Here is a 13,311-nt window from a genome sequence, read left to right as displayed (position 1 = left end):
AAATTAACGAACACTTTATTTTATCATAGCACCTAGAAATCTGAGATTCGGTCTTTCTTTTAGAAAAATCTCGTAATTCATAGTCGAGTTTGTTTTGGGCAAGAATTCGTGACTTTGAGCAAGTAATCCTCAACCAGTTACGAGTGTCTTCAAAAAAGGAAAATAAAAATTATGAAATACCTTTATCAAGCTTAATAAGACTTATTCGGGACATGAAGACAATAAGCGGACGAGATTTCAATTAGCTGTATGACTAACATTGAGGGTCGTTGGAACCTTTGTCCATTGATACAAATTTAATGCTGGATTAGAGAGGGTAATTCAAAGCAGAACTAATCTTAATTTAAAATGTAAGAATTGAATTTTTTAATATCCATTGATCACAGTGTGTTAGTGATATTATGGTAAATAGCTATACTTTGAATTATCCTCAATATTTAAAATCTTAATTACACATTCAAGATTTTTAACTTTATTTGCCTGCCAAGTCAGTGTAAAAATTCATCCTATTTTAGCGTCTAAACTACAATGTCTACATCAATACAAGCTTTCAAAAAATTACATATATCTACAAAATTGTTTATCAAAATCTGTATGGAAGTATGATGTGTACACATATTCTATACTAGAGTTAATACATGATTAGACAAATGTAATAAATTATATGAATAGTGGTAAATAGATACAATTATTATGGAAGATTAAAACTATCAAACATGTAAAGCCAAACCAAATAATTTATAATGAATTTAATTCAAAATAATTTAATACTATGTAAACATGAAATCACAGAATTCTAAAGAATACAACAAAAAAACTAAATGATGTCTTCAAAGACAGATGAAAATTCCTATGCTATTATTATTTATTATACTGTATAGGTATAAAAAATTCGAATTGACTAATAAGTAAACGGTTTATAGTGTAACTCATTAACATGACTTATTTATCTTAAATTGAGTAAATGTGATTATAAATAGTAGAAAAATCTGATAATTATTGTGGCTTTAGTGGCAGCATGTAAGATTCCTAAAATTATCCAAAATCTTGACATTAACATTAAATTTACATTTAAGTATGTGATGTTTTTAACTTAAGATAATTAGTAAAAGTATACATACTACTTTTTTAAGGATGGAATGAAAGATAATCACAAATTATATTTACATGAACCCAATTTAGTAAAATCATCATTATTACAATCAACTAACACAGCCTCTTTTAGACCTTTAAATCATTGCATTGTGTTTAAGAGTTAAACATATTACCTCATACTAAAATAATAAATAACTTTTCAGATACATTTTGGTCTAACTTAAATGCATGGTAATTCTCGGCCCTTAAATCTAAATTCAATCACAGGTATTACTGAAAATAAATATTAAATACACAAAATATTAAAGTATAAGCTATCATTGGTTCTGTATGAAGAAGCTCAGCCTCTTAAGTTGCCTATACAGCGATATGTATTTCCCAGCAGCAGATGTGCGTGGAACCACATACTGTTTACAAAACAGCTTTGGGTCCTGAGCTTTTTCAGAAAGTTCTCCACAATCTAGAGCCCTCAAAAATGCTAATACAAAAGTAAAGCAGTTGTGACGTTCTTCGTTGTATCTCTCTGCATCCCACAGAGGGCTTGAACTCACCTGAAATTATTAAGGAAATTTGACTAAATGAACTTTCGTTTTTATTCTTTATGTCCATTGAATTTTAAAAAAAATACCGGCTTAAAGGTCTCGTTACCAGGCCATAAAATTATTAAAAAAATACCTTTATGAGAATGCCATCCCAAATTTCATTCCATAGTTCATCAAACTGTTCTAATAGGAGGCATTGGTCCCAATCAGAGCTTGAATCACATTGACTCCACTTTTTTGTCAAAGGATCCACACCTTGGATACCTTCAACACCAAATTCAATAACACAGCCCTGAGAGTTAGTCACTCCGATATGTAAATCCTTAGAATTATAATAGTCACTGAAATAAAGCAAAACCATAACATGTATCATCAGATTATGAGTCATTTTCTTAGTAATAAATGTTGTTTTGTAATTACATAAGAATAACTCACTTAAGGAAGTCCCCGTGAGTTGGTTTCATAACTATTGCTCGAGGATGCTGAGACGCTTTCACGAAAGGATAGGGTACTCTGAAAAAAATAGGCCAATCAGTAACAGATACATATCGCTAATAAATCCTAACATATCACTAATTGTAATACAAACCTAAACGGCAACAAGTTGTAGTCGTATCTATCTAATTTCTGATGGCAAACCGGGCATTTATCAGGAATAATAGTACAAAAGACTTTGTGGTCACAATGGTGGAAACAAAGGATTCCCGGATCCATATTTACAGATACAGTTAGTCACTTAAAATAAAATAAAACGCTCTCTAATCACACCTTTCTTACCGGAAAATATGAAATTGCTATTATGTTTAGGTTTGTTACAAGCTAACTAAGCAAAAATCTAAAGGAAACTATGAAATTCGGATCGAAAGCTAAGTGCAATAGGCTATTGTTGGAATAAGTTTAACTTCATTTACGAATTTCAAGTTGTATGCCAAACTGCCAATAATGTAGCTGTCAACTGTCACTAAGTATCACTGTCTGCAGTCCTCTGCGCTGTCCCTTATCAAAATCTGCAAATCCCCATAAATTTACTTAGTCTGTAAATTACATGTCTACACCATTATAATCTAATTTAGTATTTAGGTAAAAAAGAGTTCATTAACCTATAGCTACATATTTTCGTAACCATATGCCAAACGATCGATTTTATATTACGATTGGAATTTATATACGACAGCGCCAGTACTCTGAAACTTATAATGTCCTATGTAGTTCTCCATAGCCGTAGCAATGATGTCTCTCTCAAAATAAAATAAAAGTCTATCATTAACAGTATCTATCATCATTGGGAGTTATAATACACTCGCGCAGATGTTACATTCCCTGATGAAATGAGTAAGCGACGTGATAAGCGGGTTCTGTTAGGTTTTAATTTAAATGGAAATTAATTCTCCTTTTGCCTTAATGACTATGCTTCGTGACTTTTCTGAAAATTTCAGAGAAACCCAAAGTAGTTAGTTTAGTAAATCCTATCTTAAATATCCTATGTTAAATAAAAATTAATATAAATAAAAACTAATAAGAACCAGTTAAGTGCGTTATATTATATTATTAACTCACTCTATTATAATATGAGGATATACAACTAACCGAATAATATTCATGTTGACCTACTTAAGGAATGTCAAAATTTTATCAATAGCTTCTAAGTAGAAATGTGAACACTTTTATTGTGTTTTCTGGTTGCCATGACAACGCAAGCCACAGCAGTTGAAGACCCACTTGTGTGCCAGTTACCTTTTTTAATAATTCATAATTTTACAAAAGCATTGTCCTTAATTGAATTATAGTTGACATAATTACATAAACATAATATATTACTCGAAAGAAAAATATATTTCATTTTCCAGGTTTTATGTAAACCAGGCGGACTTGACGAATAAGGTAACTTAATTTTTTTTACGTAAAAAATATTTATGGCCAGTAACATAACATTATTAATATGACTATACCATATATAGACAATAATTAAACGCAATAATAAGATTATACTCTTGTAATATATATGTATTTTTCAGGTATCATTATGCCCGTGTAACGTATTAATATTTTAGGAGCCATGGCAAAAGTTCCGAATGGTTGGTGGTTGGTCTTTGTGCCAGTGGTCACAGCGGGTATTGCCTGTTTATCTAACCCCTGTCTTCATGGAATATGTATTGATGACTACAATAGGTAGATAGACAAAATATTTCCCTTTAAATCGAAAGATAAAAATGTTTATATAAGAATATCTAGCAGCAAAATTTCTAAATCAATTCCAGCGCGAAAAATTTTCACCGCCCAATAAACTGGACTTGTAAGTCATAAGTTCGTCGAAGTAATCACGATTTTACGATATGAAAAAAACATGCACATCCTCCTACTTCTCAATTTATAATGTAATTGATAACTAAAATAAATAACTCAGTGAAAATGATTTAGTAATTTGTCTGTTGATCTAACCTACATCGATTTGACTACAAATACCGCATGGAAATCTGCACGGCGGAGTTCATTTTGTCTAGATTTAAAAACCTCTTTCAGTACCTATTCTTGTTACTGTACCGATGGTTTTACGGGAATACAATGTCAGACTAACTGGGATGAGTGTTGGTCGAATCCTTGTCAAAATGGTGGCACCTGCATAGACGGAGTTGCTTCCTATAATTGTTCTTGTCCCGAGGGATTTATAGGTAAGTTAAAATTTATTTAAAGTAATAAAGAAGAAAGATGAATGATTGAATAAGACTTTGTTTCACTAAATCTGAATTGGAACGCTTCTTCTTCATTTGAAGTATGTTAAAAATAGAAGAAACCTAGTGAAAGAAAAATGTTTTAGTTAAAAAGAGCTTCTGAATTCTGAATTGTGATTTTAATGGTGTTAGTATAGTTACTAACATAATTTTAATGTTTCTTTATTTATTTGAAACTCTTGCACCGTCATATTTTCTTTAGCCACAAATTTTATTGGATATATACAGTTAAACAATATTCACAATTTTCTTAATGTACAAAGTAAAATTATTGAAAAGAAAATCAAAACATTTCTTTTATTTGATTCTTTAGCTTAGTTATCTTAGTTTAGCGACTTTTCTTTTTGCTTAAAATCTTAAGCAGCGAGAGGAATAGATAAATTTAATTGTTAATTGCACGCGAGTTACACATTAAGATAAAATATACTATTATAATAAAGATAAAATATACTATGATAAAATGACTAAATAACAGATTTCAATGGATATTTTTTTCTAGGGTTTTCTTTTAAATAGACATATATATTTTAATTAATTCTGCCCCTTTCATGCACTAGGGCTGTAAAGAGCTGGATAAACTTTTAATTGTGTCATCAACATTACATTTTATAGAGTTATATTTATAATCCTTTAAGTTTAGTTCAATGTCTTCCATCTTTCACCAGGGGAATACCTCCCATATTGGACAAAGTTTTATAGTTGTCTCATTTACACCATGTTTATTCATTTATTTATCGTTGTATTTCAATATAAAAATTGAACATAATTAAATGCAAACAAAGGTAACTGCCTTATCGCTTTTGAGCGATCTCTTCCAGGCAACCACTGTGAGAACAGACAATTATATAAATTAGATTAGGTAGGCAAGAAGTTAAAAAACATCTATAGCCAGTATGTTTTCTGTAGGCGATGACTGCGAAACAAATTACAATGAGTGCGACTCAAATCCATGCTTGAACAATGGCACATGTATCGATATGACCAATGATTATGTGTGTCACTGTATACCTGGCTTTTCCGGGGAGCACTGTGAGCTTGATGTCGCAGTTTGTAACACTACAGAGGAGATACGTTGCTATAACGGAGGTGAATGTATTGAGGGACCCGGATTTAAATTCTATTGCAAATGTTTACCAGGTAATTTTTATAGAACTTTGTGTCTAGAATTTTTATGAGGCTCGGACTCAGGGGACAAAGAATATGTTAGTTTGAAATTAATGAAAAATATTACTTTTAAACGTTCGCTTATAATTGTACCTAGGTAACACTGAAAATGTTTAGAAAATGAAAAACGGCTTAATGTAGAAAGTTGCTAATACTTTTATTGTTTTTCGAAGTAATCCCCGTTCCTCTCTACACATCGTCGCATTCGATGGAACCACTGAGAAAAGCAGTGGGCCCATTTTTCCTTAGGGCATTTTCACCGCATCTTCAGGGCTCGTAAAGCGAATACTTCGAATTTTTTCTTTAGTTCTTGGGTATAAATGAAAGTCACAGGGCGCCAGGTCAGGACTGTATGGCGGATGACTTATTATCTCGACACCTGCAATAGTCAGATATTCATCAATCCATGCGAAGGTGTTTCTGGTCGTCGGTTAAAGTATGGGGAATCCATCTGGTACAAAGCTTCCCGACGCCTAAATGTTCGTGTAATATTTTTTGAACTTGACTCATACCTATGCCTAGACTTGATTGCAATATACTACATTAGGTTACCAAAGAGTTCTAAAAGTTATATTCACAAAAATGCATTAGCAATGTTTCTAACTGGTCCGTTCTAAACAGTGGTACCCACGTATGTATCTACTTGTTTTATTTCAGTAATTGGATAAAATGTTATAGGTTTGTTTGAAGTCCGTATGTTAAACTTTGCTTTTCTTTACGCCTTTTGTCAACAATCAGTAACCGCACAATTTGAGAGTTGCGTAAAGTGCAAGGCAGAGGAACTCAATGTGAAATAGACATATAGAATTTCAATTCTTCCGATCTCATTAATCAAAATTAATATATGTATTTTATTATAGGATGGACAGGGTCGAAATGTGAAGAACAGATTGATGAATGCAAATCGAACCCTTGTCAAAATGGCGGAATATGTATTGATGCACATGCAGACTATATGTGTGGGTGTACTTATGGTAAGATTCTTTGTTCGATTTTTATAATAAAAATGTTCTTAATCAATTTCTTTTAATTAATTTAATGTCATAAGATGAGATATCTCAACATAATTTCAGCTCAAAATTGACTTAATTTAATCATACATTTTTTTGTATTCATTTGTCTTTTTGTGATGTCTATTGTAAAGAATTGAGCAGTGTTGGCCTAACTTCAGCGCGCGACTCTCATCGCTGAAGTCGTAGATTCGATTCCCGGCTGTGCACCAATTAACTTTCTAAGTGCTCATTTAACATTCGCTGAACGGTGAAGGAAACATCGTGAGGAAACCACGACAACAAGCCAAGTGGCTTCAACTCAAATACTCGACGGTGTGTCAGGCACAGGAGATTGATACTTGCCTACAAGTGATCATGAAACAGATACAGAAAGCTGAGGCCCAGACCTAAAGAGATTGTAGCGCCATTGATTATTTTTTATTGAATGAATTACTTATAAGATTTTTGCATTATACATTCTAAATAAATTGTACGGCTTACATTTTGACAATCAATTCTTTCCTGAATACTAAATTAAACTGTATTTATTTGTTATTTATGGATGCAGTTAGTACGATATATAAGTAAAGAAAATTTATACGTATAAAATGAAAAATGTCATCACGTCCCTAGGTCAAATTTCATTACGATTTTTCGTTTGTCTGAATTTATATAACATAGCCCCACCAAAATTATTATTAAAGGAAAAAAATAGGCCCTTAACAAAATTTTACAAACCATGCAACGTATTGATACAATATCAAAATGTTCTATTCTAGGTTTCACGGGAAAGAGTTGCGAAGTACAAATCGAGTTTTGCGACGCAAATTCATGCAGTAACGGTGCGCTATGTGTAGTTGAAGATGGGGAACGGATCTGTTATTGTGTGCCTGATTATCACGGCGAGCGATGTGAATTGCAATACGATGAATGCTTGTTAGGCCCCAGGTAAATTATATTAATTCAATGTCTTTCTCCGCGTGTTTATGCATCAACTTCTAAATCAATGGAAATTTCCCAAAAATTTACTCTTTAACGACTGTTTTTCTGTATGCACATATCAATGAATTAGACTGCATATCGTACACTATTTATTATAATAAAAAATAGTTTATTTGTCCAGATAGTGGTACATTGATTAGATCGATCAACTACAAATATCCGCACAATCAGCCATATAAATAAAATAACGTCAAAGTTATTTACAATTGGTGTCAAATCTATGGTCCAAATACTAGCCAACGCTATAAAGGCGTCTGTCTTTAAGAATTTAAAGGTTAATTTTATAGGTAAAACATTCTTTTCAGATGCATGAATGGCGGAAGCTGTATAGACGGGGTAGATAATTTTACGTGCTCATGCCCTCCAAGACTTACTGGAAGTTTATGTGAATGCATTATTCTGGACGACGGCAGTTACGACTGTGATTACGTCAGTCCAACTATGCTGTATTCCACTGAAATTGGTACTACATTTACTGATATTACCAAGCCTTCACTTTTCAGTGAAAGTACTAAGGCTTTTACAACAACTGAAGGATTCTTTAATACTTCGAGCGTTATCGCTTTAACTGAGTCCACGACAGCATCAACTACCGAGTATAAAACAACTGAAGTTTATAGCTTTACTATGAAAACAACAAGTGATAGTGCATCGTCTACACCGACGATGTTTCTCCATGAAAGCACCACTCAGCAATTCGATCCTTCAACTGAAATTGCTTTCACTCAACAAACACAAGGTGGAGCTAATATTAAAACAGATGCGACTACTATATGTAGTGGTATTTGTGACTTTACGACCGATAAAACAACCGCAAACATTGAAACGACGCCATTTGGAACTACAAAGAACACGGACGAAGATACCACAGTCAAAGAATCAACCTATATAAGCAGTATTACTAAACCCACAGAAGTTACTATAGAAAGTACTATAAAAACAACCCAAGAATATTCCCATGAAACGACACTTAAGTATACAGATACCACACGTAACGAAGATAGCTTTGATATAACTACGGAAAAATTATTTACTAATTCGCCTGATTGTCACATCACCAGTGAATTGCCTAATATGACCACCGACATAGATACGATTACGGATGATATAACACCAGTGTACCCAACCGATCACCTTGAGTGCACTCCTTCAGCTTGCAACAATCATGGCACTTGTTTTAGCGGTCCACATGGCATCAGAGTAAGAAAAAGCATTACATCATATAATAGGAGCTTTGCGACATGCTAACTTTATTAGGTGATTTATTTTTCAGTGTCACTGTACATTCAGTTATAGCGGAAGATATTGTGAAGAAAGAATTTCAATAAAATCCGCGGCTTTTGGAGAAAATTCATTTATAGTGCATCATATTAGAAATTCCACATCTCTAGCTATAGGATTTGATGCAAGAACATTAATCACTGATGGCGATATTATGCACGTAGATATAGCACAAGGAGTGTATATGGAACTTTATATGAATACAGGATTACTGAAATTTAAATTTTCGTGCGGCTATCAAACGATGCTGTTAAGCGAGCTCAAAACTTTTGTCAACAAAGGCTTTCCGATGAAGATTGAAACAAGGTGTTCAGTTTATAATTTTTCATGATTTACTTTTATTACAAAAGTACATTTGTAGTTTTATGGGTATACAATTATTTTTAATAACAGCAATTGAAACCAAACTGAAATAAAACAAGTACTACGTGATTTTTTATTCTGTAGTTAGTGGTGTGTAATTTAGCTTATTTGTATTCAGACTGGATTTATTCTTAAAACAACAACACTGCAACGCGACCCTTCGTTTGAATGACACACTAGCTATGAGTGGTGGTCAGATTGCAAACATTTCAAGCCTTCACCCTAATGCCACATTAATGTTTGGTAATGGATTTAAAAACCACACCGGATATCAACCATTTATTGGCTGCGTAAAAGGTTTAACTGTAAGTTATTAATCTTCATAATTAATTAGGCAATTTAATAAAATAAAATTATCTTAATCGTTTGGTCAAATCCTGAATCGAAGCATTTTTATTTAATCGTTTATAAGGGGAAGAATGAAGAAGGATGGTATACGATTTGTTTTACCAAGATTGAACTTTTAGTTTTCTGTCGCTTTTGTTGGTTGACTATTTGTCTAATTACTTTTGTAAATTGATTTTGACATTAAAAAAAGAGTTTATTAAAATAATACTTCAATGTAAAATTATGCTATAGAACATATATACAGAACTTAAATTACATGTTCTAGGTAAACGGCGCTACTAGGGCCTTGTTTGAAGATGCCTTTGATGCGGGTGATATAACAGAGTGTTCATCATTAGCTTGTCTGTCTGCACCATGCCTTAATGGTGGAATTTGTAAGGATAGAGGAGAAGGATACTATTGTTCTTGTGCTAACGGGTATGCTCCTTTAATTTTCAAAATAGATTGTAATTTCGCAATAACAATAATCTTAAATATCAGTTAATACAAATTTTCATTTTCAACATAAAAGTCCGAAGGCGTTTACAATTTGACCGGTATTTTTATTGTTGTTTATTCTTAAATGCAATAATGTGTTTAGATGGATGGGCGGCCATTGCAATCAGTCCGTATGCGAAAACAATCCTTGTCAATCTGGTGGCAGTTGTGTGAAACATCCTGGAAGTGGATTCCTGTGTTTGTGTGCTTTTGGAAAACATGGAATCTTCTGCGAATATAGTAAGATGATGTTTAAATTACGTAGTATATATAAACTCTTAAAAAGGAACAACATTTTTTTAAATCAAAAGCCCAGTACTTTGTGTATATACTGTAAACAAACATTATCAATAATTCCCATTTTAATCACGTATTTAATATTAATAATAAGAAACTTTAATTAAATTTTATATCTGTAATAATTTAATTTTATATTCTAATGAATAACGTAATCGTTACATTCGTGTTGAATGAAATGCAATGTTTATTTGTTTTTCAAATTAAAATACGATATCAATATTGTTAGTTTTTCACTTTACGTATTTATTTCAGATGTTGACATTACCCGGGCATCATTAGCTCCTATATCGAGTGGCAAATCATCATATCTCATCTATCCTCTATCACCAATGGCCATCAATTCCGATCGTTTTGATTTACGATTAAGATTCCAAACAGATGACTTAGATCAAATAGCATTGCTTGCGTTTGTAGGACAAAATGGTAGACATGACTCTAGAAGTCAGCATTTAGCATTAACTTTTGTGAAAGGATATATAATGCTTACTTGGAACATGGGTAATGGTAAGTGTTGTTGGTCCTTCGAGTAAGAATTGTTTTTAAAAGAATCTAAGTGACATGGATTTGGATTTTGTATACAAACAAATTGTATACAAAATGTATTCTGAAAAAAAACACATTTTTGTTTAACCACATATTACAAAAAAAGTTTATATGCGTCATAATTATATGCTTTTTGATTACTTATACCAAATATTAAAACGTATTTTGGATGTGATCAATAAACAAGTTGTATGTTATATATAAATATTATTATATTTAAGGAGCACGTCGTATTTTTACGTCTCGGGCCTTATCAACAAGGCGTGGAGGGCATATGGTCCGTGCGTGGAGACGAGGTCGAACTGCAGGTCTAAGTGTTGATGGAAGACATAACGTCTCTGGCAATGCACCCGCTAATGATGTCAAGATGAACGTGTTGCCTTACGTATATATTGGTGAGTGTAGACTTATTTAAATATTATATTATCTAGCCAATAAGCAACTTCAAGCTATTATTAGCTGTCTTTTGTTTAAATTTAAAAAAATCTCGCCCCATAATTTATTATACGATATCGTTCTACGCGTGGTACGCGTCTTCAAAATTATTCTAGGTGGTCACTCATCAGACGATTTTCGTGATCTTCCCCATGACCTGCCTCTGCATAACGGTTGGAAAGGATGTATATGGGAGATGGGAGGTCAGGCAGTTGGCACGGGTAAACCTGTAGGAGGATACGGGGTGGGGCAATGTGGAGTAGCGCAATGTACTGCCAAATCTTGTAACGCTCCGAGAGGAGTTTGTATACACTCACCCGCAACGTATGGGTAAGAATTGTTTTCATATTGAACTATCAATAATAGTCATTATCATTATCAGATTTTTATCCAGTTTTCGTACGACGTTCAGCAATGAAAAATACGACTGTGAAGATATCTAGTCTCTTGGCTCCAAAAAACATCTAGATTTTTACTATAATTTTTTCCCTCATTTTTATTCAGAAGTTTTATTTATTTATAAAGTATACAAATTTACTGATGATGAATCTTCTCTTAAGGATTAAATTTTATTGAAATTTAATGCTAAAAAAGTTATTTTGATTTATGTTCTATAATTCATTGATCTTTTTCATAGATGTATCTGTAATGAAGGTTGGTACGGAGCTACTTGTGCCAGTAGAAAAAGCCCATGCGATTTTCCCGAAGGTCAATGCTCCGGTCGATGCGTCATCACATCAGGGGATGCTGTTTGTGACTGTCCGTATGGGAAAGGTGGATCTCATTGTGACAAAGGTAACATTTTTTATTCCCTGATTCTCTGATACTTAATAGGTGCCATTTAAAAACAAATTTACACTTTTTTTTTTGTTTCTTCACTGAAACATAATAGAACATTATGATCTAGCTAACTTCTATTTAGATTAATAAGTAATTTAAGTCTAACCTAATTTACTAATAAGAAAAAAAGTTACATATTTTCCAACAATTACTCACAGTCTCTATGATGGGTAAGATACTCTGTTCTTGTGTGATTTTTTTAAACTTACTACTAGACCTTAAGACTAGTTGTACTAGTTAAAGTACTAGTGTAAGTTTTTGATTAATGTTTTTTTTAAACTTATGCGTAAAGCTTATATTTAGTGTGTCAGCCGTAATCATATATTTTTACTCCTAGATCTTCTCCCAATTGACATATTCTTCACGGGTAAACGCTCCTACATCAAACTTCACTCACGGTCGATATCCAGCGTGAGTTTATCATTGGAAACGGAGATAAAACCAGCTAAAGAACGCGGATTAATTATTTATATCGTAACACCTCATTTCTACACAGCCTTATCTCTGCAAGGAGGTTTGCTGGAATATCGTTGGACAGGTATTGTGGTGTACCTTTGTATTATTATTAGCCTTTATGTGTTCCAACTTTAAAAGTAACACAATTAAAACACAACACAAAAAAAAACAAATAAAATTGAATTTGGAATATTAAAAAAAAAATTATGTTGGTTTGGTTGGGTATTTAACATCCCGATAAATTAATTGTACTTACTAAAATAAGAACAAAAAAGGTTTAAAAAAATTAATCAAAGGCGCTACCTTTTTATGCCTCAGATTTCTGTATCTGTTTCATGATCATTTGTTAATCTAAAAGGCAAGTAGGTGATCAGCTTTATGTGCCTGACGCACGCCGTTGACTTTTTGGGTCTAAGGCAAGCCGGTTTCCTGACGACATTTTCCTTTACCGTTCGAGCGAATGATGATAAGTCCGCACATAGAAAGAAAGTGCATTGGTGCACAGCCGAACTCGATCCTACGACCTTAGGGATGAGAGTCACATGCTGAAGACACTAAGCCAACACTGCTCAAGAACATAGGTTTACCGATGGTATAAATAATCTTGGAGGAATTCCATGACGTCATATTTTATATCTGTATTCATAAACAAGGACAAAAAAATACATTTAGTGAACTCTTTCATCAGATCGTCTCTCTGGCTTGACATCTCTGGTTCGGTCTGGTGTGGTATTGTCTATGTCT

General features: G+C 32.9%; 2 protein-coding genes across 2 annotated transcripts; one reads left to right on the top strand and one right to left on the bottom strand.

The window, feature by feature from the left end:
• Positions 1–2: 2 nt before the first annotated feature.
• LOC123708697 (MKRN2 opposite strand protein) lies at positions 3–2,537 on the bottom strand. The gene is made up of 4 exons (XM_045659529.1): positions 2,227–2,537; positions 2,073–2,150; positions 1,771–1,978; positions 3–1,646 (listed from the first exon to the last, which is right to left on the bottom strand). Exons 1-4 carry the CDS (start codon positions 2,349–2,351, stop codon positions 1,413–1,415), a joined length of 645 nt encoding a protein of 214 aa, XP_045515485.1. The 5' UTR covers positions 2,352–2,537; the 3' UTR covers positions 3–1,412.
• A 1,156-nt stretch (positions 2,538–3,693) lies between these two features.
• Positions 3,694–11,605, top strand: LOC123708396 (protein eyes shut-like). The gene is made up of 14 exons (XM_045659071.1): positions 3,694–3,806; positions 4,158–4,306; positions 5,273–5,503; positions 6,391–6,504; positions 7,302–7,470; positions 7,830–8,452; positions 8,642–8,724; positions 8,798–9,111; positions 9,287–9,473; positions 9,782–9,933; positions 10,097–10,233; positions 10,546–10,797; positions 11,058–11,231; positions 11,388–11,605. The coding sequence occupies exons 1-14, from the start codon at positions 3,694–3,696 to the stop codon at positions 11,603–11,605; spliced, it is 2,916 nt and encodes a 971-aa protein (XP_045515027.1).
• The last annotated feature ends 1,706 nt before the right edge of the window (positions 11,606–13,311 follow it).

The sequence above is a fragment of the Pieris brassicae genome, chromosome 4 (assembly GCF_905147105.1).
Source record: "Pieris brassicae chromosome 4, ilPieBrab1.1, whole genome shotgun sequence".
Lineage (NCBI taxonomy): Eukaryota > Metazoa > Arthropoda > Insecta > Lepidoptera > Pieridae > Pieris > Pieris brassicae.
This window is presented reverse-complemented; position numbering and strand designations above follow the sequence as displayed.